Consider the following 25,302-nt stretch of genomic DNA (forward strand, 5'->3'; position numbering starts at 1 on the left):
ATGCCATGAACACCACAGATTTGTATGCAATATCTTATAACATCTACATTAGTGAAAACTACTTGATTTTTCAAATAAAATTTCAATTAAAATCCATAACTAATTGAAGTTCTCTACAAATATTTCATTAAAACTTGATAAAAACCTAACTCAATTTCCTATTCTCACCAGTGGGGATGGGGATATGAACAGATGTTTGTTTCCAGAGTAACAATATCCATACAGCAGGCCACTGGTTAGAGTCAACTCATAAAGGGAAAAGAGAATTTGCACATACTGTAAAAAGGGCACACATTCGTTCTATCTTCTCTGGGTTCCTTGGCCCACCATTCTTGTTCAGTCTCACCAGAAACCGTTCACTGAAATATAGGAAAGAAAGAGACAGAAAAATATAACGAACTACATATTCTAGCCATATATAGAAAAATCCCTAAATGCTTATGAAATTGCTTACTGTGCTAGGCAAGTATAAAACCATGTTTATTGGCAAAATACCTTATTTATTGTGCCAAGCAATTTGCAATGGATATTCTTAACCTCCTTATAGATGTTGTTTATCTATTGGTTGGGGCTGTGTGCCTAGTTTCTCTGAAGTTGTGAGCTTCTTGAGAGTAGCAACAAGCTTACACTCCTCCATCAGTTCTCTTCAACAAAGCTTAGGTCCCATTCCACATCTATCATTGTAGCAAATATATTCTTTGACATGACTCAGATCATTGTAAAAATATGGATCATACTAGATCTAAAGGAAGCAATATTATCCAGCTTACATCTTCCTATATATAATGCTAGAGAATTTTTTTAGGGCTTTAAGTATTATATACTGTTTTTTAAACTTTAAGTCTTTATAAGTATTTTTCCTCTTCCTGTAATCAGAATTTAACAGAGCCAGTAAATATTTTATTCTCAATTCATATAGACTATTCTTGTAGGAAATTATGGAATAAAACACATCAGGAACAGCATCTGCAAAATTTAGAGAAATATTTTCTTGCTCTGTAAACTTCTTCCCATCCCAGATCAAAATCTCCTTCCTGCATCTTTCTCCTGAGTCTCCTTACCAAGTGTAAGAGCAACACTAAGCCACAGTGGAGACAAACTAGGTGATTATAGAGTAAATGTACTTTATGTGCCTAGATATACTGATTAAATGTGGTAATATTAGCAAAAGGGTGGCATTAAAGTATTACACTTAGAATAAGATATATGCTCTCAAGTTTGATTAGTTTTTCATATATTTATTTGTTCACTAAGTAAACAGTTATAAATTTCTATGAAGTTCAATGTGCTAAACATGGGAAGACAAATGTGAACAAAACATATACAAGGCACTTTTGTTTCAGCAGGTTTCAGACTTGTAGATAGATGTGCATAACCAAATATAAAAGGTGTAAATTTGAGATTCTTCTCCTGGAGGAAGAGATGAGGATAAGAATGAAATACAGAATGGTGGGAGCACAGCAAGGAGGTCCTTGAGCCTACAGAGATCTCCAGGGAAACCAGGAATGGTAAGCATACTGGATTGTCTTTCTAATGGGTAAGATGAAAAACCTGTTCTTCTATGCAGAAAGCTGAGGGCAGAAAGTGATTAATAGTCTAGTGATCTGAGTTATCTGTTGGGCCAGACCACATCAAGTTCCTACAACCAGGACCAGAGGTGGCCAATAGCCTAAATGACCTCTGTGCTATCTACTTGATGGCCTAACCCTTGGCACTTAAGCTTATCTCTTATCTCTTAAGCTTATCTCTTATCTCTTAAGGTAGCTTATCTCTAGAACTCATCTTGTTGGAAGGAATGCCATGCACATATAAACAGTTGAGTTTCAATGCATAATTACTCTTCCTTATACAACAGGAATAGTATTACACCAGGAAACTTTTTATTTCCCAAACTGTACTGGGCTTAAATCCATTAGGAATAAACTGCCTTTCATTAAAGCTCCCCAAAGTCTGATCCAGGTTGATGAAGTCAATCTGCACTGAATTTTCATTCTTACTTCTTCTTAGGATTCACTCCCTGCCTGGATTCCTGCAGGGATCCCCTCAGAATGAGAAGAAAAGAGGCTTTTGTCAGAATCCTAAAGGTACTGGGATTTAAGAAATAAGCATAAATGAATAGGGAAGGACAAGGGGGAGCTATTTTAGGCAAGACTATAGAGAATCACCTGAGCTAAGGATAAACCTATGTACCAGCAGACTTCAGAATAATGAAGTTCCAGCAGCCAGAGTAGCAGATGCCAGAGGCCTCATATCAGATGAACAAGTCACAGTAATGAACATTGTAATGAATGAGCAAGCAAAGAAGTGTGGACAAAAGGGCATACTGTGGAGCACACTGACACACTACACTTTCTACAATAAGATTTTTTTAGTCTGTTGGGGGTGTTGCAAGGGTGGAGGGTGGGTACAAGGGGACAGCGAGATAAGTGGGATTGGGATACATGATGTGAAATTCTCAAAGGATCAACAAAAATTTTTTTTGAAAAAAGAATAGTGTGATGATTCTGAGGAGAGCTGTCTTGGTGGAACAGTAGAGGAGGACTGCTATGTGAGAAAAGAGAGGAAGTTCAAACAGCAAATCTAATCTACAGCTCTTGAAAAGCACCACTGTGAATTAAAAGTGATACACTTTTAGTTAATAGTCACATGGAGTCAAGGAAGGTTTTTATTAAATGAGAAGATAATCCACGTGGACATAGTCAAGTGACTTTTAATAAAGTTATCCAGGCAATTACAAGAGATAAGTATGGGGCTGAACAGTTATCTAAGTGGTTAAGAGCACTTGTTGCTCTTCCAGAAGACCTGAATTTGATTCCCAACTCTTATGTTGAGCAGTTGTCAACTGACTATAACATTAGTTCCATGGGATTTAACACCTCTCCCTTTGCCAGAGGCACACACATGGCACATACACACAGATATAACACATAAATAACATATATACAAATAAACATTCAGGGAGAAGTATAATACATTAACAAAGAGTACTGAAGAATCTATATTAAAAATGAACTTGATCCTTATCTAAAACAATTAACTTGAATGGATTACATACTTAAATATAACAGGCCAAATTATAAAATAATAAAAAAGTAAAGTCAAAATACAGGATAAAAAAATAAAGAGTCTTGCTGAAATTTACAACATACAATGAAAACCCTTTGTGGCCTGGGATTGTTAAGAGATACTATAAATTACAGACATGATAAATTAATTTTTAGACAGTGTAAACTTTCCTTTTTGAAACAGGATGCTAAGAAAATGAACCGATGAGGTACTGAGAAAAAATTTTTAGCAAACATTCATCTAAAAAATGATTGTATTGAGAATACGTAAAGAATTCAATTGAATAATATGAAAAATCTATTTAAAAATTAAAAAAGGAACTGAGGAGATGGTTCAATGGTTAAAGTGCTTGCCATGCAAGCAACAAGACAGACATGTGGATCCTCAGAATTTACATAAATACGCCTCTCCTGTAACTCCAGACTTGGAAGGCAGAAACAGAGAATCTCTACTCTAGTAGGCTCTAGATATAATTGAGAGAGACTCTGCCAAAGACAGATAGGCAGACAGACAGAGATATACAGACAGAGAGAGAATAAATGTGGAAAGCAATCAAGTAAGATTCCCAATTTACATCAACCTTAGGCCTACACACACACACATGCACAACACGCATCCCCACATACAATTGTACCCACATACATGCAAACACATATACTGTACACACATACACATGGAAAAGATAAAAACATGAAAAAATATTTGAATAGCTCCTTTACCAAAGAATGTACAGGGGTGGAAAGTAAGTGGGGAAAACATCATTAAGCTGAATAACTACTTACATTCCTCAGAGGTTTATAAGAGTCAAATTTATTCATGAGGTTTAAAAAAAAAAAACCCAGCATCATTTTATATTCTGGGCTGAAATGGAACTCACTATGTAGAGGAGTTACTACTGAACTCACAGACATTCACATGCCCTGTCTCCAGAGTTAGAATTAAAGGTATGTGCCCAGTAGTGGTACAGCTGAGTCTTTAGGTAGAACTATTTCCAGTTTTCTGAGAAACCAGCAGGTTGATGTTCAGAGTAGTTGTACCAGTTTGCAGTCCCATCAGCAATGGAGGAGTGTTGCCCTTTCTCCACATCTTCGCCAGCATGTGCCGCTGCTTGAGTTTTTGATCTTAGCCATTCTGATTGGTATAAGGTGGAAGCTCTGGTGATTTTGATTTACACTTTTCTGATGACTTAGGATGTTGAACGTTTCTTTTAGCGCTTCTCGGACATTCGAGATTTCTCTATTGAGAATTCTGTTTACCTCTGTATCCCATTTTTTAATTGGTTTATTTGGTTTGTTGGAGTCTAACTTCTTGAGTTCTTTATATATTTTGGATATCAGCTCTCTATCAGATACAGACCCGAAGACCCAGCTATATATCACTCCTAGGCATATATGCCCAAAGGATGCTCCACAGCACCACAAGGACACGTGCTCTTCTATGTTTATAGCAGCCTTATTTGTAATAGCCAGAAACTGGAAGCAAACCAGAAGTCCCTCAACTGAAGAATGGATTCGGAAAATGTGGTTTGTTTACACAATGAAATACTCTTCAGCTAATTACAATGAGGACATCATAAATTTTGCAGGCAAATGAATGGGAGAAAATATTATCCTGAGTGAAGTAACCCAGACACAAAGGGACATGCATGGTCTATACTCACTGATAAGTAGATATTAGCTAAAATGTATGGAATACCCATGATACACCCCACAACCTAAGAATTGAAGCAACAAAGAAGGCCCAAGTGAGGATGCTTCAATCCCACTTAGAAGGGGAACAAAATAATCATGGGAGGCAGAGAGAGGAAGGGACCTGGGTGAAAGAGGGGAGGAGGAAGAGAAAAGGAAGATAGGATCAGGTATGGGGTTGGGGGGGAGACAGGAAAGAAGCCCAGAGGGCTAGGAGAATGAATGGAAATATGCAGCTGCCAGGAGTAAGGAGTAGAGAGAACCTCTAGAAATTATCAGAGACCTGGTATGGGGGGCGGGCAGGATTGCCAGGACTCAGTGGGGGTAGCCTTAGCTAAAATGCCCACAGTGGGGAGACAGAACCTGAAGAGACCACCTCCATGTGGTAGACAGGGCCCCCAGTGCAGGGATGGAGTCACCCATCCATCTTCAAAGATTTTGACCCAAAATTGCTCGTGTCTAAAAGAAATGAAGGGACAAAAATGGAGCAGAGATTGAAGGAAATGCCATCCAGTGATAGGCCCAACTTGGGATCCATCCCATGGGTGGGCACCAAACCCTGACACTATTACTGATGCTATGTTGTGCTTGCAGACAGGAGCCTAGCATAGCTGTCCTCTGAGAGGCTCTAGCAGCAGCTGACTGAGACAGATGCAGATACTTACAGCCAACCATTGAACTGAGGTTGGGAAAACCTATGGAAGAGTTAGGGAAGGAGTGAAGGGGATGACAACCAAATAGGAAGACCAACAGTGTCAACTAACCTGGACCCCCTGGGAGCTCCCAGAGACTAAGCCCCCAATCAAAGAGCATACATGGGCTGATCTGTGGTTCCTGGCACATATGTAGCAGAGGACTGCCTTGTCTGGCCTCAGTGGGAGAAGATGAGCCTAATCCTGTAGAGACTTGATGCCCAGGAAGGAGAAATGCCCAGGGAGGGCACCCTCTCAGAGGGGTAGGGGAGGAGAGGTAGGGCCAAGAACTCTGTTAGAGGAGACTGGGGGCGGGGAGGGAGAACAACATTTTGTATATAAATTTAATAATAATAATAATAATAATAATAATAATAATAATAGAATTAAAGGTATGTACTATCACACCTGGCTCTCTATATAAATTTTGATCAACACCAATATACTCACATAACAGCAACAGGTCATTCTTTCTCTTTAACAAAAGGTTAAATATTTTGATTTACTACTTGATCTCTTTCAAGAGAAGAGAGATGATCAGTGTTCTCCCTCTTGTTTGTTTTGTTGAAATAGGATGCTGGCACTATTTCTGGATGGCTTGTAACCTGCTATGTAGATTGCATTAGCATCAAATTTGTGATAGTCTTCCTGCCTCTCTCTCTCCAGTTCGCAAATTACAGGTGTGTACTACTGTCTTCCCAACTTTTCTCTTTAGTGAAATATATTGCAAGAGAACTCTACATTTAGTTGTCTTTATAATGAACTAGGAACAGACACTACTTGAAATTACATTAATTTCATATTATAAAACAATCTTAGAAATTAATTCCATTATTTGAATCCGCGACAAGTCTAATGTATCTTTATTTTAAGATCACTTGCTTTATGAACACTGTTAATCCCTAGGTGGCGCTGCATTTCACAGACCTCACTGCTGGCAATGAATTCATCCCTACAGCAGAAGCTTGCTGAATGAGGTGTACAGAGGAAGAGACAAAATCGCTCATCCGAACTAAGTCTTAAGACTTAGTTTTAGAAATAAATGCAGTTTCCTCAAATAAAATGAATTGAATTCTCCCAACTCTTTCAATTTAGATTTTATGCTTCTTGTCTGGTAATCCCTGGAGATGTAGCACCACTTAGTACCTCTCTCATGATAACTGGCCAGGTGCTTGGAAACTGGCAAGTGGTCCCAAGGTTGTCCTACACTGTATATCCTAACAGATTAGGAAATCTAATATTCCCTCCTAGATTTATTTCTTAACTTAGATCACTTAGCTTTATTTTTCAAGTTCCTAAAATTTCCCCTTCACATTAACTCAGATAGAGTAATCATGCCCAAAGGGTTTGTTTCATAAAAGCAACCAGAACCCAGTGCCATGGCCCCCAAATTCATTTTTATTTTCTGCTTTCCTCTTCCCTTCAACAAAATCTTACTGTTCACCAATGTAGGAAAAACTACAGAGGCAGAGATGTAGGAGCTATGGAGAACCATGCATGTATCAGGAGCAGCCCTGGGTAACAACTTAAATCTAGGTTAGTTAATTGGTTAACACTTCTAATTGTGTGGGCATCTTGTTATTTAAATATTACCAAATATATATAGCTATTGGATAATCTTTAAACATTAGAGTCTCGTTTTCTATCTGGTACTGCGTGGATGGTGAGATGGTCTGGGCTCAGCTCAGCTTTGAGGAGACAGCATGGAAGATTGGCAGAGCCATCTCCCACGCTGGTGTCTTGTGGCTGGCAGAGCCGGTGTCTCTAGCCGCCTGAGTGGGAGGTCTGAGCCATGGTAGCAGCAAGAACACGCTGCTGCTTGTGACCTCAGGCCTAGCCTAGTTGGGAACATGGTGGCTCTGTAACTGCAAGCCAGATTGGGTGCTGCCGTTTTAAGTATTTATGGCAACAGGACACAATAACAAATACACACACACACACACAAACACACACACACACATATACTAGTATCTCTGATGAACTTGCAATACTTATAAACAGAATATGGACATATATGAAAAATATTATTCACCATGGTCAGGTTGACTTTATCCATGAAATGCAGGGATGGTTTACCATACATACACATGAACTTAAAGACAAAAATCATATGATCGTCTCAATGGAGGCAGAAAAAAGTCTTTGATACAATCTAACATGCCTTTATGATAAAATTCCTAGAAATTATGGATCTACAGCAATCATAATTCAACATAATAAATGCTATAAACCCATAGGCAACACCATCCAGAAACAGAAAAAACCTATCCAAAAATTCATATGAAACCACAAAAGACCCCAGATAGCCAAAACAATCCAGTGGTAAAAACAAACCAACCATCCAATGCTGGAGGGATGACTACTCCTGATCTTAAAAGAAACTGTAGAAGCACAGTAATAAGAACAATATAGTACTGGCACAAAAACAGACAAGTCCATCAATGGAACAAAACTGAAGACCCAAACATGGGTATACATAACTTCAGCCACTAAATATTTGAAAAAGATGTCCCCTCAAAAAGTGTGTGTGTGTTGGGGAAAGCATCTTTAACAGATGCTGCTGGGAAAATTGGATGTCCACATACAGAAGAATGAAATTAGGCCTGTATCTATCACCTTGCATGAAAACTAACTCCAAATGATCAATGACCCAAATGTTAAGCCCAAAACAATGAAACTGCTAGAAGAAAAGATAAAGACTATCCTACATGATAGAAATGTAAGAAAGGACTTTCTGAATAGTACTCCATTTGCCCCAAAATTAAAACCAATAATAGACCAGAAGGACCTCATAAAATTAAAAACCTTCTGTGTAGTTAAACAATCAGGTGAGTGGAAAGGAAGCCCACAGAGTGAGAATTGTTGCCAGCTGTACATCTGACAGATGAATATCCTCAATTATAAAGAACATATAAAGAGCTCAAAAAAAAAAAGAATAAAAATTCAAGTGGCCTATTTGTTAATACTATAAAACAAATAATACTATTTGTTTTAGTACCTAAAAAGAGAGTTCTTGAAAGCTGGGGTGGAGTTGGGGGTATGAAGGTTAAGAAATGTATCAAAAAGTGTTCACAATCCCTAGTGATTAAGGAAATACTTATCATTCAACTTTCAGATTTCATTTTGCCCCAGTGAGAATGGCAAACAAAAGAGCAATAAAACAACCAACATCAAATGCTGGAAGGGGTGTGAGAAAAAGGGAACCCTCCATTACTGTTGTTGGGGCTGCAATCAGGTGCAGCTACTATGGAAATCAGTGTGGAGAATTCTCAAACAGCTAAAAACAAATCTACTTTATGACTCAGCTATTCCACTCCTTGCTATCTGTCACATTCTACTCTACAAATGCTTCTTACTCATCCATGTTCATAGCTGCTCTATTCAAATAGCTAGGAAATGGAAAAGGATGTCCTTCAAGTGATAACTAGATAATGAAGATGTGGTACATCTACACTATGGGATACTTTTCAGTAGTAAAGAAAAAGATCATATTGTATGAGACAATTCAGACCCAGGAAGATATCAGAGGCTTCTAGCTCCAAATCTTCAGATATGAGTATATATCCTGGAATAACTGCAAAAATCAGAAAAATACAAAGGACTGTTCTTAGTATAGGTGAGACAGAGAACAGAAGGGTGCAAGTGATCTGACTGGGGGAAAGAGGAAAGGGGAGCTCTAATTAGGGAGAGGGAGGGAGATAAGTACAGAGAAAGGAGTGGTGAGGGTAAAAATAACAGTAAGGATATTTGACAAACTGGTAAAGAATAATACCATTAACTATCTACTTAAACATAAGTCTTATACATAAGTCTGTGTATAAGCATAAGTTTAATATTTAAATATAAATAAATAGTTTAAACAATATTTTCTCATCTGGAATGACAATGTTCCTTTGAAGACTCAAAGATCATCTAACAAAACCCACAAGATGAGGAATATAAAGCCCTCCTTTGGAGTTGTTGGTCAGGGTTGTCCAAAAGATACTATATTATTGCTATAAACATTGTAGACTACTGCTATTACCCTTTGTTGTTTCCACAGAGGTAGAAAGCAAGTCTCTATTGCTGAAGACACCATGTACAGAGTCCACATACCCCTGATTTGGAGCTGACCTGAATGGCTTCTCCCTGAGAATTAGCTTTCATGGTACTAGAAGCTATGCAACTTCCAAGGGAGAAAACTAACTAACAGTCTTACTCAGCTCTGATGCCTATGAACTATAACAGCTAACATGGCACAATAACCCTATGGGTACAGCAATGGCATGTATACTTTTTATCCCACCAATATAATATTGACGTACATACTTTAGTGGTAACTAACAGCTCCCTAACTGAATTTAAGTAACAAGAGAGAAATCAGGCCTGGTACTAGAAACCTAGTCAACCGCCCAGACTAATGAAGTCATGAATCTTTAAAAAGAACCTACAACTACCACTTTACTAAACAAACATAATCCCTAACTACATTTTAAATACTATACTTATACCCACAGATAAGTGTGGTCCTCACCTCTCATCAAGGAAACATCTGTTTGCAACAAACATAGAGACTATTATAGAAAACCATTATCAATCAAAATGCCAGGTAATAGAAAACAGCTCCAATAGATCTGCAAAAACAATTTCCAAATCTAAAGCCCAGGGAACATTGCAGAAAGACCAGAACAATTAGAGAGTCAGAAGATCAGGGAGTTTGCTGTGAGGCTGTTGTCTCCTAGCCATGATAAAACTAAACTCATAAAGAATTACTAACGTGAGTGACTTAACATGAGCTAATCAAATACAATAGAATGTTAAAATGGGCAAAGACTACAAAGCCCCTACCCTAAACAAAGAACTACAGACAACTATGAAATGCTAAGAGTGGGAGAAACAGTCTTTCCCAGAGAAAACACCAACTGATTATTCAATACCAAACCGTCAGTCCTGAAAACATACATAAGTAGCGTACAGACTCAACAGGTTGTATTTAGAAATGTGTGTGAGTGTGTGTGTGTGTACACGCACACATGCACACATACATACATACATACATACATACTAACATGAATTTGAAAGAGAAAAAGGAGGGATATATAGGATGTTTTGGAGAGAGAAAAGGGAAGGAAAAAATTATATAATTATAATCTTAAAAAAATAAAATCACTTTAAAAATTGATGTTATGCTAGGAACAGAAACAAAATTATTCTTTACCAAGTTTTTGAGTCTAATAAGACACAAAGAAAAGCCAAAATCTGAAACATAATATAAAACTGCTACACATAGTAAAGGGACTCTGGCCAGAGAGGCCTGGTAAACATGGTTTGAGCAGGCCTTGCCCTTCACCCCAATTCCCTCTGCCATGAGATTACATTCCTAAAGTTAGCTGCCGAGGTCTATTTCCTTATTTGGTCACTTCCTCCTTCTAAGGCTGACTATGACTACCAAGGTTCAGTTATCAAAGCATTCAAGTCCTGCAATCAAAAGTCCCTTTTGGCTCAACTAATTAACATGCCCAATTAAAATTAAACACTTTAATTTTAAGCAGGGTTTCCTCCTTTTTCTTTATAAATTTTCATTTGCCTATGGGCCACATCTGTCTCAGGTCCAGCCAGAAGTAGTTTTTGTTCCCTTCCCAGACAAATACACCTGCCCCCTCTCTTGTTCCCTTCCCCTTCTACCTTGACTTTTTTCTCCTGTCTTTGTCTCTTATTCTCTGCTCTCTGTCCCTTTAGTGCAAATAAATATGCCTTGTGCTGAGAGAACTTTGTCTTGGGGTCCTGAGCGACTAGTTTTTCTTCCACATAGTAAGGGATACACCAACTGCTGGGGAGAAAAGAGGCAGCCACAAAGAGGCGTTCAAATAGGCCCTTGAAATGTGACTAGCCTTTTATTATTTGGCAAGTAGTAATGGCAACAAGAAATGGATTTGAAGAGAAGACAGTCAAGAGACTTTGAAGTATGATGTAGCTTGTCCCATGAGGAAATTTAGAACATGAGTTTAAAAGGCACTGGGAAGCTGGAGGGTAATCAACGGTGTTGTACAGCATTGTGGAATCATATATGACTGTAGCAGGATACCCCCACACACACACATTTTACAATGAAAGTTGGTAATTTGGGAGGAGCTAATTTAAGAGGAAGAGAAGGAAGAAGAGGAGCTAGGTGGAGAGAGAGGTGAGATGTAGCAGCCATGGAGAACTATGGATGCATCCAGAACAGTCTTGGGTAACAAATTTTATCTAAGGTTAGTATTGGGTAACAATTCTAATTGTTTGGGCATCTTGTTAATTGAGCATTACCAAATATATGTACTGATTGGATAGCCATTAAGTATTAAGAGTCTTCATTCTACCAGGTACCATGGGATGGCGTGTATTATCTGGGCTCAGCCAAGCATTGTGGACAGCATGGTGGATTGGCTGATCTAGCCACCACAATGGCATCTCCTGGGTTCCAGGGCTGGTGCTTCTGGCTGGCCTGAGCCATGGTCTGAGTCAAGCAGCAGCAGAAGCATGCCACCATTCTTGGCCTCAGGCCTTGTCTAGTTGGGAACATGGCGGCTGCTTAAGAACAAGCCAGTTCGGGTGCCACTGTTTTATATATTACCCTTAACATATGAGGGTACTTCACACTTGCTTTTTATGACTAGTTGGAAGCTTGTTCAAATTGTGTATCTTGGGCCACCTCCTCAGGCATTCCATAGTAGAATCCCTTCAGAAGATAAATTCTGGATGTTGTTTAACAATTTGTATTTTAAAAATTGTTAGGCTTGGTAACTTTTAAAAAAACACACACTTAGGTCTTGGCTCAGTCTTAAAAGCTCAACCCCAGAAGCAGCACAAAATTACAAGTGTTTAGAATGGTGGAAGGTGGAGAAGGATTAGTGGAGAAGGTGGAAGCCGGGTTAGTGACATGGAAACCATGACAATCCCAACAAGCCACTGGATAGTTTTAGCACTAAAAAGGTACACAGATCTGAGATATAGTTAAGGATACAGAGTTGATTAGATTTAGCAGTTGGCTGGATGTGGTAGAGTCAACCAGAGAGAATATAAGAAAGAGAGGAAGAAAATTCATGTGCATGTTGAATTTGAGGTGTGGGGACATATAGGTAAACAGAAAACCGGAGTCTGAAGTTCAGCAACAATGTAGATTATACTCTAGTACTCATCACCTTGCTCTAGAATACTATATAAGAACACATTAGCTGTTGTGCTTCCCACAATTATAGTTAACTCAGTCATTCTGGATTTCTGACGGGGTTGAAAACTTATAGCCTCATAGCCAATCCTGGCTATTTACCTTGAGAGAAAAGATTTGAATGGATGGTCATCAGCTGACATTCATCCTAAAGCCAGGTTCAGAACTAAATGTTTTAGTTAGGATAGACAACAGAGGTGCTGGTTAGTCAACAAAATGATGGACTGGGTATTAGGACTATCTTGTACCTCACTGGTACAAATTGGCATAATTATGCTCTAATTGTATTTTGAGAGAAAAGTTTCATTTTAACAGGAAGGGTGATATGTAGGAGGAGCTAAGGTGGGAGGAGTACTGAGAGGAAGAGAAGGGGTAAGAAGAAGAGGAGAAGAAGGAGAGGAGAAGCTAGGTGATGAAAGAGAGAAAGAGGGGGGAGACAGGGAGGCAGATGTTCATGTATCTCCACCAGTCAAAGATAGTTGATATATCTAGGTTGGGTAGTGGGTTACACCTCTGATTGAGCAATACCAAACTTATAAAGCCTATGATTAACATTTTTAAAAAATGTATAAATGCAAAAAGGAAAAGGGGGCATGGGATAGGGGCTTCCTAAGGGGGGGCGGAATTGGGAAAGGGGATGGCATCTAAAGTGTAAATAAAATATCTAATAAAAAAAAGCAAAAAAAAAAAAAAAAAAAAGAAGAAGAACTCATTAGCTAGCCATAATATCCTATCACCTATATGGGACACTCCAATTCTTCTAAATATGAAGTCCATGCCCACCTCCTACTCCAATACCTGTGGAGGCACCTCATCCACTGACAGAATACAGCAGCTGCACTAAAAGACACAAATAATGGTGGCTCCTTATTTAGAATAAACAGACTCTTAAATGATAAACAATGGCAGAAAACAAGTTGTTTTCATTTCTCTAAGGGAGTAACATATGAGTCTATCTCCTGCCACATACTCATTGTTACTGTAATATTTTTGTAATTATAACAGCTGCCTTTATTTACTCTTTAGAAATCATATACTTCTCATGAAAATTAACTCAACAGCAGCTTACTGATCAATTATGTTGGGGCTATAGTTCCTTTTACTCACAATTTAGTCTCTTCCCTCAGGATCAAGCTCCTGGCTGCAACAGTATACAGATGAGTCAACAGTCATGAAACAAGGTGAGGTGCAGCTGACAGGACCGTCCACACAATGCTAAGTCAGTTTATCTTTGTAATTTCCACCATCCATACCATTGTGTGGAGCAGCCAAGTTGCCTTGCACATGATACCATGGTATCATGGTATGATGAGGATTTAAAATTACCTTTATGTCTCTTAGCTAAAAGTTAAGCAATCTGAAGTAGTTACAGAAAAGTAATCACACTGGAGAGAGAGAGAGAGAGAGAGAGAGAGAGAGAGAGAGAGAGAGAGAGAGAGAGAGAGAGAGAGAGAGAGAGAAGCAGTGTTAGAAGAGAAGTTCCTCCCTTTAATTCTGGAACAGACATTTTGTCTTGTGTAAATGTATCCTTCCTAGACAATCGCTTTACAGTTTCTCCAAGTAATCTAGACAAAGTAATACTGAACAAAATGTGGAAAGAGCAGATAAGTGAATGAATAAATAAATGAAAGTGAAGGAAACAACTTAGCTAAGAAGTCTTTAATCAAACATAGAGTCCTGTATTCTCAAATTACCTCAGTGTATCCAAGTAAATAATCAAATACTAACACAGGAAAAAAAAATAACATACTCTAAAAAAAAATCACAATCATTGATAATGTCATTTAACTTTTCTTATTTAGTTAGTTATACTTTTATTTCTTCAAATAGAGTCTCACTGTAGCACAGGCTAGCCTAGAAGCCTAAAAGTTTTAGGAATCCTTTTGTCCTAGCTTCTCATGTGGTGGGATTACAAGTGTGAGCCACCACATTCAGCTTTTTGCTCTTCAAATTTATTTACTATAAAACTGAAGATTTATACAAATGCTAAAGTGTGGTTGGTGCCTTTTATAAAAGGTTCAAAATAATCATGGTATTTTCTTTTTTTCTTTTCTTTTTTTTCTTTTTTCTTTGGATCAGAGACCTTGTCTTAAGAGTTTTATTGCTGTGAACAGATACCATGACCAAGGCAACTCTTATAAAGACAAAATCTAATTGGGGGTGGCTTACAGGTTCAGAGGTTCAGTCCATCAAGGCAGGAACATGATGGCATCCAGGCAGGCATGGTGCAGGAGAAGCTGAGAGTTCTACATCTTCATCTGAAGGCTGCTAGCAGAATACTGGCTTCCAGGTAGCTAGGACTAGGGTATTAAAGCCCACTCCCACAGTGACACACCTACTCCAACATGGCCAAACCTCCAAATAGTGCCACTCCCTGGGCTGAGCATATACAAAACAATGCCTTCCACTCCCTGCCTCCCTCCATAGACTTGTTCAAACACATGAGCCTATGGGGGCCTTATCTAGCCATAGCATAATTAAAAAGTACATTTAGTCCAACTTCCAAAGTCCCCATAGTCTATAGCAGTCTCAATAATGTTAAAAGTCTCTTCTGAGATCCGTCCAATCACTTAATTGTAATCCCCAAATCAAGACGGGAAACCAGCTGGGCAAACTCCAACCTCTTCATTCATGTCTGATGTCAAAGTGGTCTTCAGATCTCCAACTCCTTTTTTATCTTTGTTGATTACAAAAAAAAAAGTTATTTTCCTGGGCTGTTTCCACTCCCTGTTAGCAGCATTCCCCAGCAGATATCCTATGGCTCTGGCATCTCAAACATATTGGGGTCTCCAAAACAACTTCAATTTTACACTTCTTGTTTCAATGTCTGGGATCCACACATGATGTCCTGAGTTCCTCCAATGGGCTGGTGTCACTTCTCCAGCTCTGCTGCTGTTCTGGTGATCATCCTATGGTACCGGCATCTCCAATAGACTGGGGTCACTGCAACTAGGCTTCACCAGTAGCCTCTCAGAGTCTCTCTTTTTAGTGACAAGCCTCAATTCCTTTGCATGACCCCTCCAGTCCTGGCCCATCCACTGAGGCTGCACCTTCATCAATGGCTTTCCATGGCCTCTCACAGTGCCAAGACTCAGCAGTTCTTCATGACCCCTTCATGCCTTCAAAACTAGTACCACCTGGATGACTGTTACATGTTACAGATGCAGCAGGAGGAATAGCCTTGGCTATCTCTGGAACACAGCTTCTTTGTGCTCTCAGAAAACACCTCCCAGAAGATTTCACCTCAGTGATGCTGGTCTCTTCTTAATTACCACAAATTTCTTGGCTCCAGGTAACCAGCACCAATTTTCCCAGTAGTCCCTTCTGTTCTGGACTCTAAAGCCAGAGCCACATGGCCAAAGCTGCTGAGTTCTGTCTGCTTGCTGGGGCTGAAACATGGCCCTCTTGTTCTATTACATTATCACCAGCTTTCTGTTTTCCAACTCTTTCATTTCCTAAGCTTGGCTGTCCTATAACTTACTCTAGACTGACTTTGAACTAGAGATCTACACAACTGTCTCCTAAGCACTGGTATTAAAGGTGTGGTCCACCAAGCCTCAATCATGGCATTTTCTAATTGATACATAGTAACTGGAAAAAGACAATCTCAAAAACTTGTTCTGTCCATAACAGAAGGTAAATTAAACTTCAATAAAACATTTAACCTCCAGAATTCAATATACAAGGCCTTTATATAATACAGTGAAATGAAACAAATATACCCCTCTTCCATCCTAAGATGAACAGGTTTGCTTTACCATGAACCTCTATTCTGTGTGACCTTACCTTAGGCTAAAATCAATCATGTATTGGAACTATTAACAAAACTAAACTCTTTTTTCATTATAAGTTGATTATATTCAGTGTTTATTGTAATAATGAAAATATGAAAAAAAAAAAAAAAAGAAAAGATGATAACACACTTTCCATTTGTCATAGAGGATCCAGGTTTAGTTCCCAGAAACCATATGGTGGATTGACACCCTGTAACTCCACTTTCAAGAAACCTGACATTCTCTCTGGCTTCCATAGGCATAAGACATGCATGTGGTACAAATACTTACATACATACATGTATATATACTCGCATACACACATGAAAATATTGTCAATTTGACAAAATTTACAATCACCTATCTCACAAATTCTGGGAATGTCTAAGAGATTCTAAATGGAATTAATAAAGTGGGAAGATCTACTTTAACTGTGAGCTGAACCAGTCTAAGGACTGAAGCCCTAGAACAAGTAAAAAAAAGAAAGTGAGCTGAGCATAATCATTTCTTTCTCTGTGGTTCCTTCCCACAGACACAAAGGTGCCTCATACTCAATCTGCCATGCCTACCTGAGATGATGGATTTCATTTTCAAACTGTGAGCTACAATAAACCCTTACTTCCTTAATTTTTTGTTGGTCACTGTGTTATAACAAGAAAAGTAACACACCCTTAACTTAAAAATATTGGTGATATTATTTTAAAAATATTACAGTAGTACAGCTAATTACACTATAAAAACAAGATTCTGACCTGCCTGGTTTATCCAAAGCATGCACTCATTTACACTGTCCTTCATATTATAGTAGTTAAATGGTGAATCAAGACTTAGAATAGATCCCCAATAACTGGAAATAGTGACTTCCAGGATAAGATGTTAAATTATAAGCATCCTCTATGTAATTCTGAGTGACAAGAATTAGAATAAAGAGAAGGGCATCAGAGAATGTAAGAAGTGATAAGACAGCTGAAGCAAGCAGAAACAGACAGGTTACGGAAAAAAGCAGAAAATATCTCACAGATACAACGATACCTTGCTAGGGTATGGGGAGATGGCAAAGTTGAAGTTAAGAATATGAGGTGAGGCAGGTAATCTTGGTAGCAGGAGACTGGCCTTCCTGGACACAGGGTAAGTACACAATTCTCATAAGCTTTAAATCCACTGGGGAAATTTGGTTGACAGTGACTACTCCTCTTGGTAGTCTAGCACTAGAAAAGAAATCCTTTTAAAACTTGTTACATATTGAACTGCTGTATCTGGACACCATCTTGAGTTGGGGCCTGCCTACATTTGAGATTAGTAAATTATTGGGATTTGAAAGCAAGGAAGAATTCAACTCATGGAGCCTTACGGACACACTGCCAAGGTGTTTGGTTGGGATTGCTACAATAAACAACCAAGGAGAAAAGGTATGTCTGTTAGGATCAAACTGAGCTTAGGCTGTAGGAGGCTTGGGCTAGGAAGGGTATGAAGGTCAGTGAACATGAGTGTGAAAATTAGGGGATACATCCTTGTATCAGTATTAATATGTAAAAGAATGATAGAGCTGGGTGGTGACACATGCCTTTAAAACCAACACTAGGGAGGCAGAGGCACAAAGCCAGCCTGGTCTACAGAGCAAGTTCTAGGACAGCCAGGAACACAGAGAAATCCTGTCCTGAAAAACCTAAACAAACAAATGAATGAATAAATAAATAAATAATGACATATATATTAAGCTAGTAGAAGCATCTGTGTGGGTCCAGTGATTTACTTGACAGTCTATGGTATCTAAGTATTCAGTAACAAGAGTCAGTCTAATTCACATAGTTCAAGGCTGCTGTGTATGTTTGTGTGTAGGGGTGGGGGTTGGGGGTGGTTGTGAGCAGCTCTGGAACCTGTGGGATTAGCATTTGTTCAGGAGTATCAATGTTTGAAGAGTTTAACAGTTTGGGTGATTGTACAGCTTCTAGGAGGTCCTGTCTTCCATTACCAGTGTGTAACTGAGGTCTTATAAGTCAGTGCCCGAGGAAGCCTGCAACTGATGCCATTCATTTGGGTACTGCTCAGTAGGAATTAACTTCCTAGAATCTAAAAAGTATATCACGTTATTTTTGCATTCCAAGTTTTAAAACTAAATGTTTTAAAATAAGTATTATAACGATATTAGTAACAATTTACAGCCAATATTCTTAAACTATATTCTGGATGGAGTAATTTGACTAAAATATTTAGCAGGTAATGTAATTCAGCTCTTGTAGACAAAGGCTCTCAATCTTTCTTACACATTAGACTCATGTAAATTCTCTTGATTTAACTCTCCCAAGCGATGGCATGGGTATTAGCAACTGGGAACTGAAATCAATGTACAGAAAAGGTTAAGGCTACTGGCATAAGCTGGGTATGACATAGCCTGTAATCCTAGCATTTGAAAAAGAGAGGCAGGAAGATGGTTAGTTAGAGGCAAGCTGAGTGTAGTGAAATGCTGTCTTAACAGCAATATAAGAGAAAGTAAAACCTTTTGTCCAAAACCTGTTCTTTTAAACATGTTCTTTTCTTTTACATTATTGTTATGACTAATAGTCTCAGCAGTCACCCAACAGTCAATGGTCACTTCCCTTACTTCTATGGAAATGTCACTTGAATGTGTATCTTTATGGCCACTTTCAACACCTAGCTTATAAGCTATTAATATGTCTCTATTTTTCTAAACATGATGACATATAGTTTATTTACAGTAATACATACAAATCTAAGGATGTGACAATTACTTTGCTTATGTAACTACCATGCAAACCATGTTATAGAATGCTACTGGCCCTCCAAAACCTTCCCACCACTCACACCCACCTATTCCTAGTAAATAACTACTCATTTAGAAACAGTATTCGGATCTGTTTTCTTTAGGCTTACTTACTCTTAAATCTGATACAAATGAGATTATGTGCATGTGTCATTTGAACTCTGACTTTTAAGATTCATTCTTGTTGCAGGTGTCAAATTTTTTATTGTTGATAAATATTACACTATGTAAATATACTTCAATTATTTACTCATTCTCCTATTGATACTTTTGGGTATTATGAGATTTCATTAGACATTCTCGTTTTGTTTTTTGTACTGTTTGTTTGTTTTTTGATTTTTTTTTTTTTTTTTTTGCTACAGGGTTTCTCTGTGTAACCCTAGCTGTCCTGGAATTCACTCTGTAGAACAAGTTGGCTTCAAACTCAACAATTCACCAGCCTCTTCCTACCAAGTGCTGAGATTAAAGGCAGTGTCACCACTGCCCAGTGTTCTTTGAACATTTTTATCAATGTAGGCCTTATTTTCCTTGGGTTTGCTGAGGAAAGAAATTGCTAGGACAAAGGCTAGGCATACTTATCTCTATTAAAAACTTGCCCAAGATAGGAAGGAAGGCAGTGCTGTGGCACAAAGAGCAGCACTGTGGAGGGTAGTGGGCACTGGGGCTACTTTGGGCACAGCATCTACCAGAGTTGTTGGTGTCTTGTGGCCACCAAACAGTGTGCAGCACCTGTAGGTTGTGTGGTGCAGGCTCTGGAGCATGGAGCAGTTTTGATAAAAGTGGACCAACTACCTCACATGTTGGCAGCCTTGTTGGTTTTTTTAGACAATAGAATCCTATCCTACTAATATCCATAGGATGATGTACTCAAAGGAAGTATAAAAATGGCTGTTTGTGAGATTAAGGACTATTCAACAGACAGCACAAGAATAAAATTAACCATTTCCAGGAAAACAGCATTTCTACACGAGAGCAGTAAATGCTACCAAGAAACAAGATGGTTGGTTGCCCTTGGGATTCCCAAAACATACTTGACTGACTAAATAATAGGACTAAAAAAGTAAAAGAAACATGAGACTAGTAATCTTTGAAAACCAAACTGTCTGAAGTTTGCCTCTATTGTGACCTCCTAATAGAGCAGGCTTGAACAATCCAGGAGTTTGTACATCATGCTAAAAATTATCCATGAACGAAGCTTCTTCTCTGTAATATGTTCAACACAACACTTGAGGAATATGTGAAGATAGCAAGTGTCAAGTTTAACCTGAAATGTTTGAAAGGCCTCATCTGGATCCCTCAGTCTCTTTTATGTCTCCCTCTGTGCAGGTGATGAAGGGCTGTCAGCCACCCTAGTTCTTGCAGTTCTGAGAGGAGCAGCTGCTCTATCAAAGCATCTGCCCTTCACTGACATTCTCAGTGACACCAGAAACCAACTTGAACAGACTCTTGCAATCATATTCCCATTGGGGACCAAGACAGACCTTTTCACTGTTCAGGAAATGTACTTGGTTGTGATTCTGTATCAGTAACCATTCCTGAAAAAGCAAATTTATAACAACTGGACTAAAGATTAAAGATAATTTAAAGTATTTCTATTTTTATTAAAAGAGCTTAAAAGTGCATGCTGTCAAGAACATGATACAGCTGTCTCTTTAGGGGTCTGCCAAAGACTAACACATTCAGAGGACGATGCTCACAGCTAACCACCGATATGATCAAGGGTTTCCCAATGGAGAACTTAGAGAGAAGACTGAAGGAGCAGAAAGGGTTTGTGACCCCAGGAGGAAAGCAACAATACCTAACAACCAGAGCCCCCCAGGGTCTAAACCACCAGCCTGGGAGCACACAGAGACGGACCCAGGACTCCAGCAGTATATGTAGTGGAGGATGGCCTTGTCAGGCATAGGTGGGAGAGGAATTTCTTGGTCCCATAAAAAATAAACACAGAATGGGGGGAAGTGAGGGTGAGGAGGGGGTAGTGGGGGGTAGGTACAGGCACTGTCTCATAGAAGCATGAGGGGGGGATGGGATAGGAGGTTTCTTGGTGGTGGGAGGAAGTGGGGTAAGGGGATAAAATCTGAAAGGTAAATATAATACCCAATTTTTAAAAAAGATGAAAAAGGGAGAAAAAAGATAAAAAAAAGAAAGAAAAAAGAAAAATAGGAGATTTAATAACACAAATGGAAGGATTTAGAAATTTAGGAGGCAGTTTATGTTAATGGAAACAACATCATAGAAACTGGAAAATCACACCCTCATAGAAACACTAGGAGTGGGGATGGGATAAGGGGCTCCTGGGTGGTGGGGGGAATGGGATAAGGGGATAGAATTTGAAACACCAATATTATAACCAATCAAAAAAAGAAAAAAAAAAAAAGAAAAGTTGTTAGAACCAACATCTTTAAAAAAATTTCAGCCCTCTAGGAAAAAAAAATTTTTTTCTTGATACTAAAACTTGTTCTGAGAATTGTATATTGCAGAATACACAGCCTCGGTGTATCTATTCATCAAGCAAACTGAGCAGACCCTCTCAAACCTCTGATGTCCTGGAATTCCAACTGAATGCAGTGAAGACACAGTGTCAGAGGCTTATCAATTTACCCTTCCTCCCACCCCTCTTCTAATATCTCAACGCCCGTAATCAGCTTGAAGAAGTTAACAAAGAATCAGCGCCCCTATTCCCTGGGCTTGGGGACTAAGGTGGTTAATATTGAACTGTCTTTCTAGGGAAAAGTAGAGGTTTTGTTGGAACAGGGAGGATTAACTAGGATTTATTGCATAGCCACAACCTATTGATAGAAATCTGCATAATTAGTATCAAGATGAAGTTATAATCTCTTAAATGATACAAAATTTACTTTGATTTCAAATTTAAGGTTTTCATTGGTACGAGTTTCTTATTGATATAAAAATGAGGTGAATATTGGTACTCGCATAGGCATTGTGCCTGTATAACACATTTAGGAATACAAGGCTTAGACCCAGTCCTTCTTTAACTTTTTTAACAGATTTGAGATGGTTAGCCTGTGAATTAAGGGACTATAGCAAATTCATGGCTTGGAGTTTATTGTTAGGGTGTTCTCTATGTTTTATTTAGAAATAGCTGAGAGGAGTTAACAGACAGCAGTCCAGTTTATCTTACATGGATAGTTGGTTTTCAAAACGTCAGAAGTCCACAGAATTGACGTTACAAATATTTCTATATTAATGTTCATTTTGATTAGAGACCTGTCTGCTCCTGACAGCTTCCTGTCATGGATTCTAAGAAGAAATTGAGCATCCTTGGAGTTACTCCAGTTGTGGTGAGACACACACTAGGCAAGAATTGCCTCTTTCCATCTACAGACAAATTACTGTCCAGAAAAGGACACACTTGCAGAATACTGATTATATCTGCCTAGACAGAGTAATCAGTCCTTAATAATTCTGCATCACTAAGGTCTGTAAGATGATTCTGGGCCAGAAGGCTGAAGATTTGATGCTCCAACGTTTGGTAGTATAGGGGCTGTCCAGGTGTTCAGCAGACTCTTTAAATTGGCTAAGTTTTAGAAGCTATGCTTAGTGCTTCCCATAATTTCAGTTAACTCAGTCATTCTAGATTTCTGACAGGGTTGAAGACCTATAGTCTCATAGCCAATCCTGACTATTTACTTTGAGAGAAAAGATCTGAGTGGAAGGTTTTCAGGTGACATTTATTCTAAGCCAAGAAAAAAAGCCAGGTTCAAAACTAAGTGTTTTAGTTAGGAGAGGCGACAGAGGTTCTGGTTAGTCAACAAAATGATGGACTGGGTATTAGGATTATCTTGTACCTCACTGGTACAAATAGGAATAATTATGCTCTAATTGTATTTTGAGAGAAAAGTGTTATTTTAACAGGAAGGGTGATATGTAGGAGGAGCTAAGGGGGAAGGAGTACCAAGAGGAAGAGATGGAGTAAGGAGAGGAGAAGATGAAGGAGAGGAGAAGCAAGGTGATGAGAGAGAGAGAAAGAGGGGGGGTGGTGGAGGCAGATGTCCATGTGTCTCTACCAGTCAAAGACAGTTTATATATCTAGGTTGGGTATTGGGTTACACTTCTGATTGAGCATTGCCAAATGTATAAAGCCTTTGACTAACACTTAAAAAAATTGTATAAAAGAAAAAAGGAAAAGGGGACATGGGATAGGGGTTTCCTAGGGAGGGGAAATGGGGAAAGGGGATGGCATCTGAAATGTAAATAAAATATAAAACAAAAAAATGAAAAAAATATCAAAGAGAAAAAAATAGATCCAAGTTATAAACATCTGATTACATGAAAACTTAAGTTATGGGGTCTAAAAATGATTTAAACTAAAACATATATTTCAGTTTCCTTTAAAAAAATGAAAAAAAGAAAAAAGAAAAAAAGAGCTTAAAAGAAGAGAAGACCCTTTCATGTGTTTAGGTAGAAGATTTAAATAAGCAGTCAAGGTATTTAGCACAGTGTTTTACAAGCTTGATTTAAAGAACCATTATAAAACATAGTAACTTTCTATGGGGTGGGATCATTTTAGTAATAAGGAAACATACTTTAGGTAAATAATCAGCAGAATCTAATTTCAAGTGAATTCAAATCTATTCCATGACCAGGGTACGATATCTACAATGTTCCCTCTCAAAAAGCAGCAGCCAGCCATAATGGCAGATGCCATTAAAATAAAATATTTATTTAACAATGATCAGATAAAATATTCTTTTCTACCTAAAATGAGTATGTATATATATATATATATATATATATATATATATATATATATTATTTGAAATTATATTTTCATTTTTCCCTCACATTTTTTTGCTTAACCCATAATTGTGGGTTCCAGGTTCCTGTTAACTGCTAAAGACATACTTAGTCTCAAAGCTTATCATTTGTGCTATTTCCACAATTTTACCTATTTTTCAGTTAATTTAATATGTGTTATCTCTTGCTCTATGGTACTAGGCTTGCCCTGCTCTATGCTGACATTCTCATCAGTTCCTAGATGCTGGAGTCATGGGGAGGTAAGCTGTCACTAGGGATTGATTGAACCCCAAGATTACACATGCTAAGCATGTGCTTTACTACTGAACTACACACTACTCTCACAGCACCCTGTCTTTGCTTTTAAACACTGTGCAGTATATTCCTCAAAAGAGTCTTAATGCACTGGCTGATCAGACAGAACTACCTAGAATGCTTCCATTCCCACGTGAGGATTCAAATATCTACTTTTAATAGTCTTGTTCTGTCTTGAGACTTTTTTCATTTTCTTTTCTCTGCGTATGTGTGTTTGTTTGTTTGTTTGTTTGTTTTTGGAAGACAGTCTTCCTGTGTCACCCAGGTTTGCTTCAATCTTATGTTTCTCCTGTCTCTGGTTGGTTTTTGTTTCTTTGGGTTTTTTTGTTGTTGTTGTTTTGTTTTTGTTTTTTAAAGACAGATGTATGTCTCACTATGTAGCTTCTGGCTGTCTTAGAACTCACTAGGTAGAACAGTCTGGCCTTGAACTCACAAAGAGCTGTCTACCTCTGCCTCCCAAATGCTGGGATTAAAGACGTGCACCACCAGGCTAGTTCTTTCTCTGTATCTTGAGTGCTGGGATTACATCATGTTTCATCATGCCCAGCTGACATGATCTTTAATAACTGCAGATCTAAGGTCTGACAGATTCTTTTACACTACTTGGGGAAGACAAATGCATGTTCTAGTTTGTTGAGAAAATTCTCTCACAAAACCACCTCCAATCACTAGAGTATATGTTTTAGGGAATCCAGCTACAGAGACCTTCAGGCATTAAAATTCCAAAGACAACAAACACAGGCCTTAAACTTAAGTACCAGGTCTTAGACAAACACAAATTAATTTAAATCTCTCCTAGCAAAATACATTTTAATAACAAACTTTCTAAATTCACAAAACTTTTAAACTCTGATGATTTGACTTTTTGGGGGGAGGGGAGGAAAGGGTTTATTTCATTCACAGTTCCATAGAACAGTTCATCATCAAAAGCAGTGAGGACAGGAACTCAAGCATGGCAGGAACCTGGAGGCAGGAGCTGATGCAGAAGCCATAGAGGGATGCTGCTTACTGGCTTGCTGTTCATGCTTGTTCAGCCTACTTT

At 38.4% G+C, this 25,302-nt stretch overlaps 1 protein-coding gene and 1 pseudogene across 6 annotated transcripts in view; one reads left to right on the forward strand and one right to left on the reverse strand.

Annotated features, from left to right (window-relative positions):
* The window catches only part of Dock3 (dedicator of cytokinesis 3), a 322,288-nt gene that overhangs the window by 133,366 nt on the left and 163,620 nt on the right, over window positions 1-25,302 (reverse strand). For all 6 annotated transcript variants that reach the window (XM_076917344.1, XM_076917346.1, XM_076917345.1 and 3 more), the window contains one exon: window positions 278-359. In XM_076917344.1, coding sequence (XP_076773459.1) covers window positions 278-359 — 82 coding nt within the window. The remainder of the gene's footprint in view (window positions 1-277; window positions 360-25,302) is intronic.
* On the forward strand, window positions 18,714-20,742 carry LOC117693606 (pleckstrin homology domain-containing family A member 3 pseudogene; annotated as a pseudogene).

The sequence above is a fragment of the Arvicanthis niloticus genome, chromosome 21 (assembly GCF_011762505.2).
Source record: "Arvicanthis niloticus isolate mArvNil1 chromosome 21, mArvNil1.pat.X, whole genome shotgun sequence".
Classification (NCBI taxonomy): Eukaryota; Metazoa; Chordata; class Mammalia; order Rodentia; family Muridae; genus Arvicanthis; species Arvicanthis niloticus.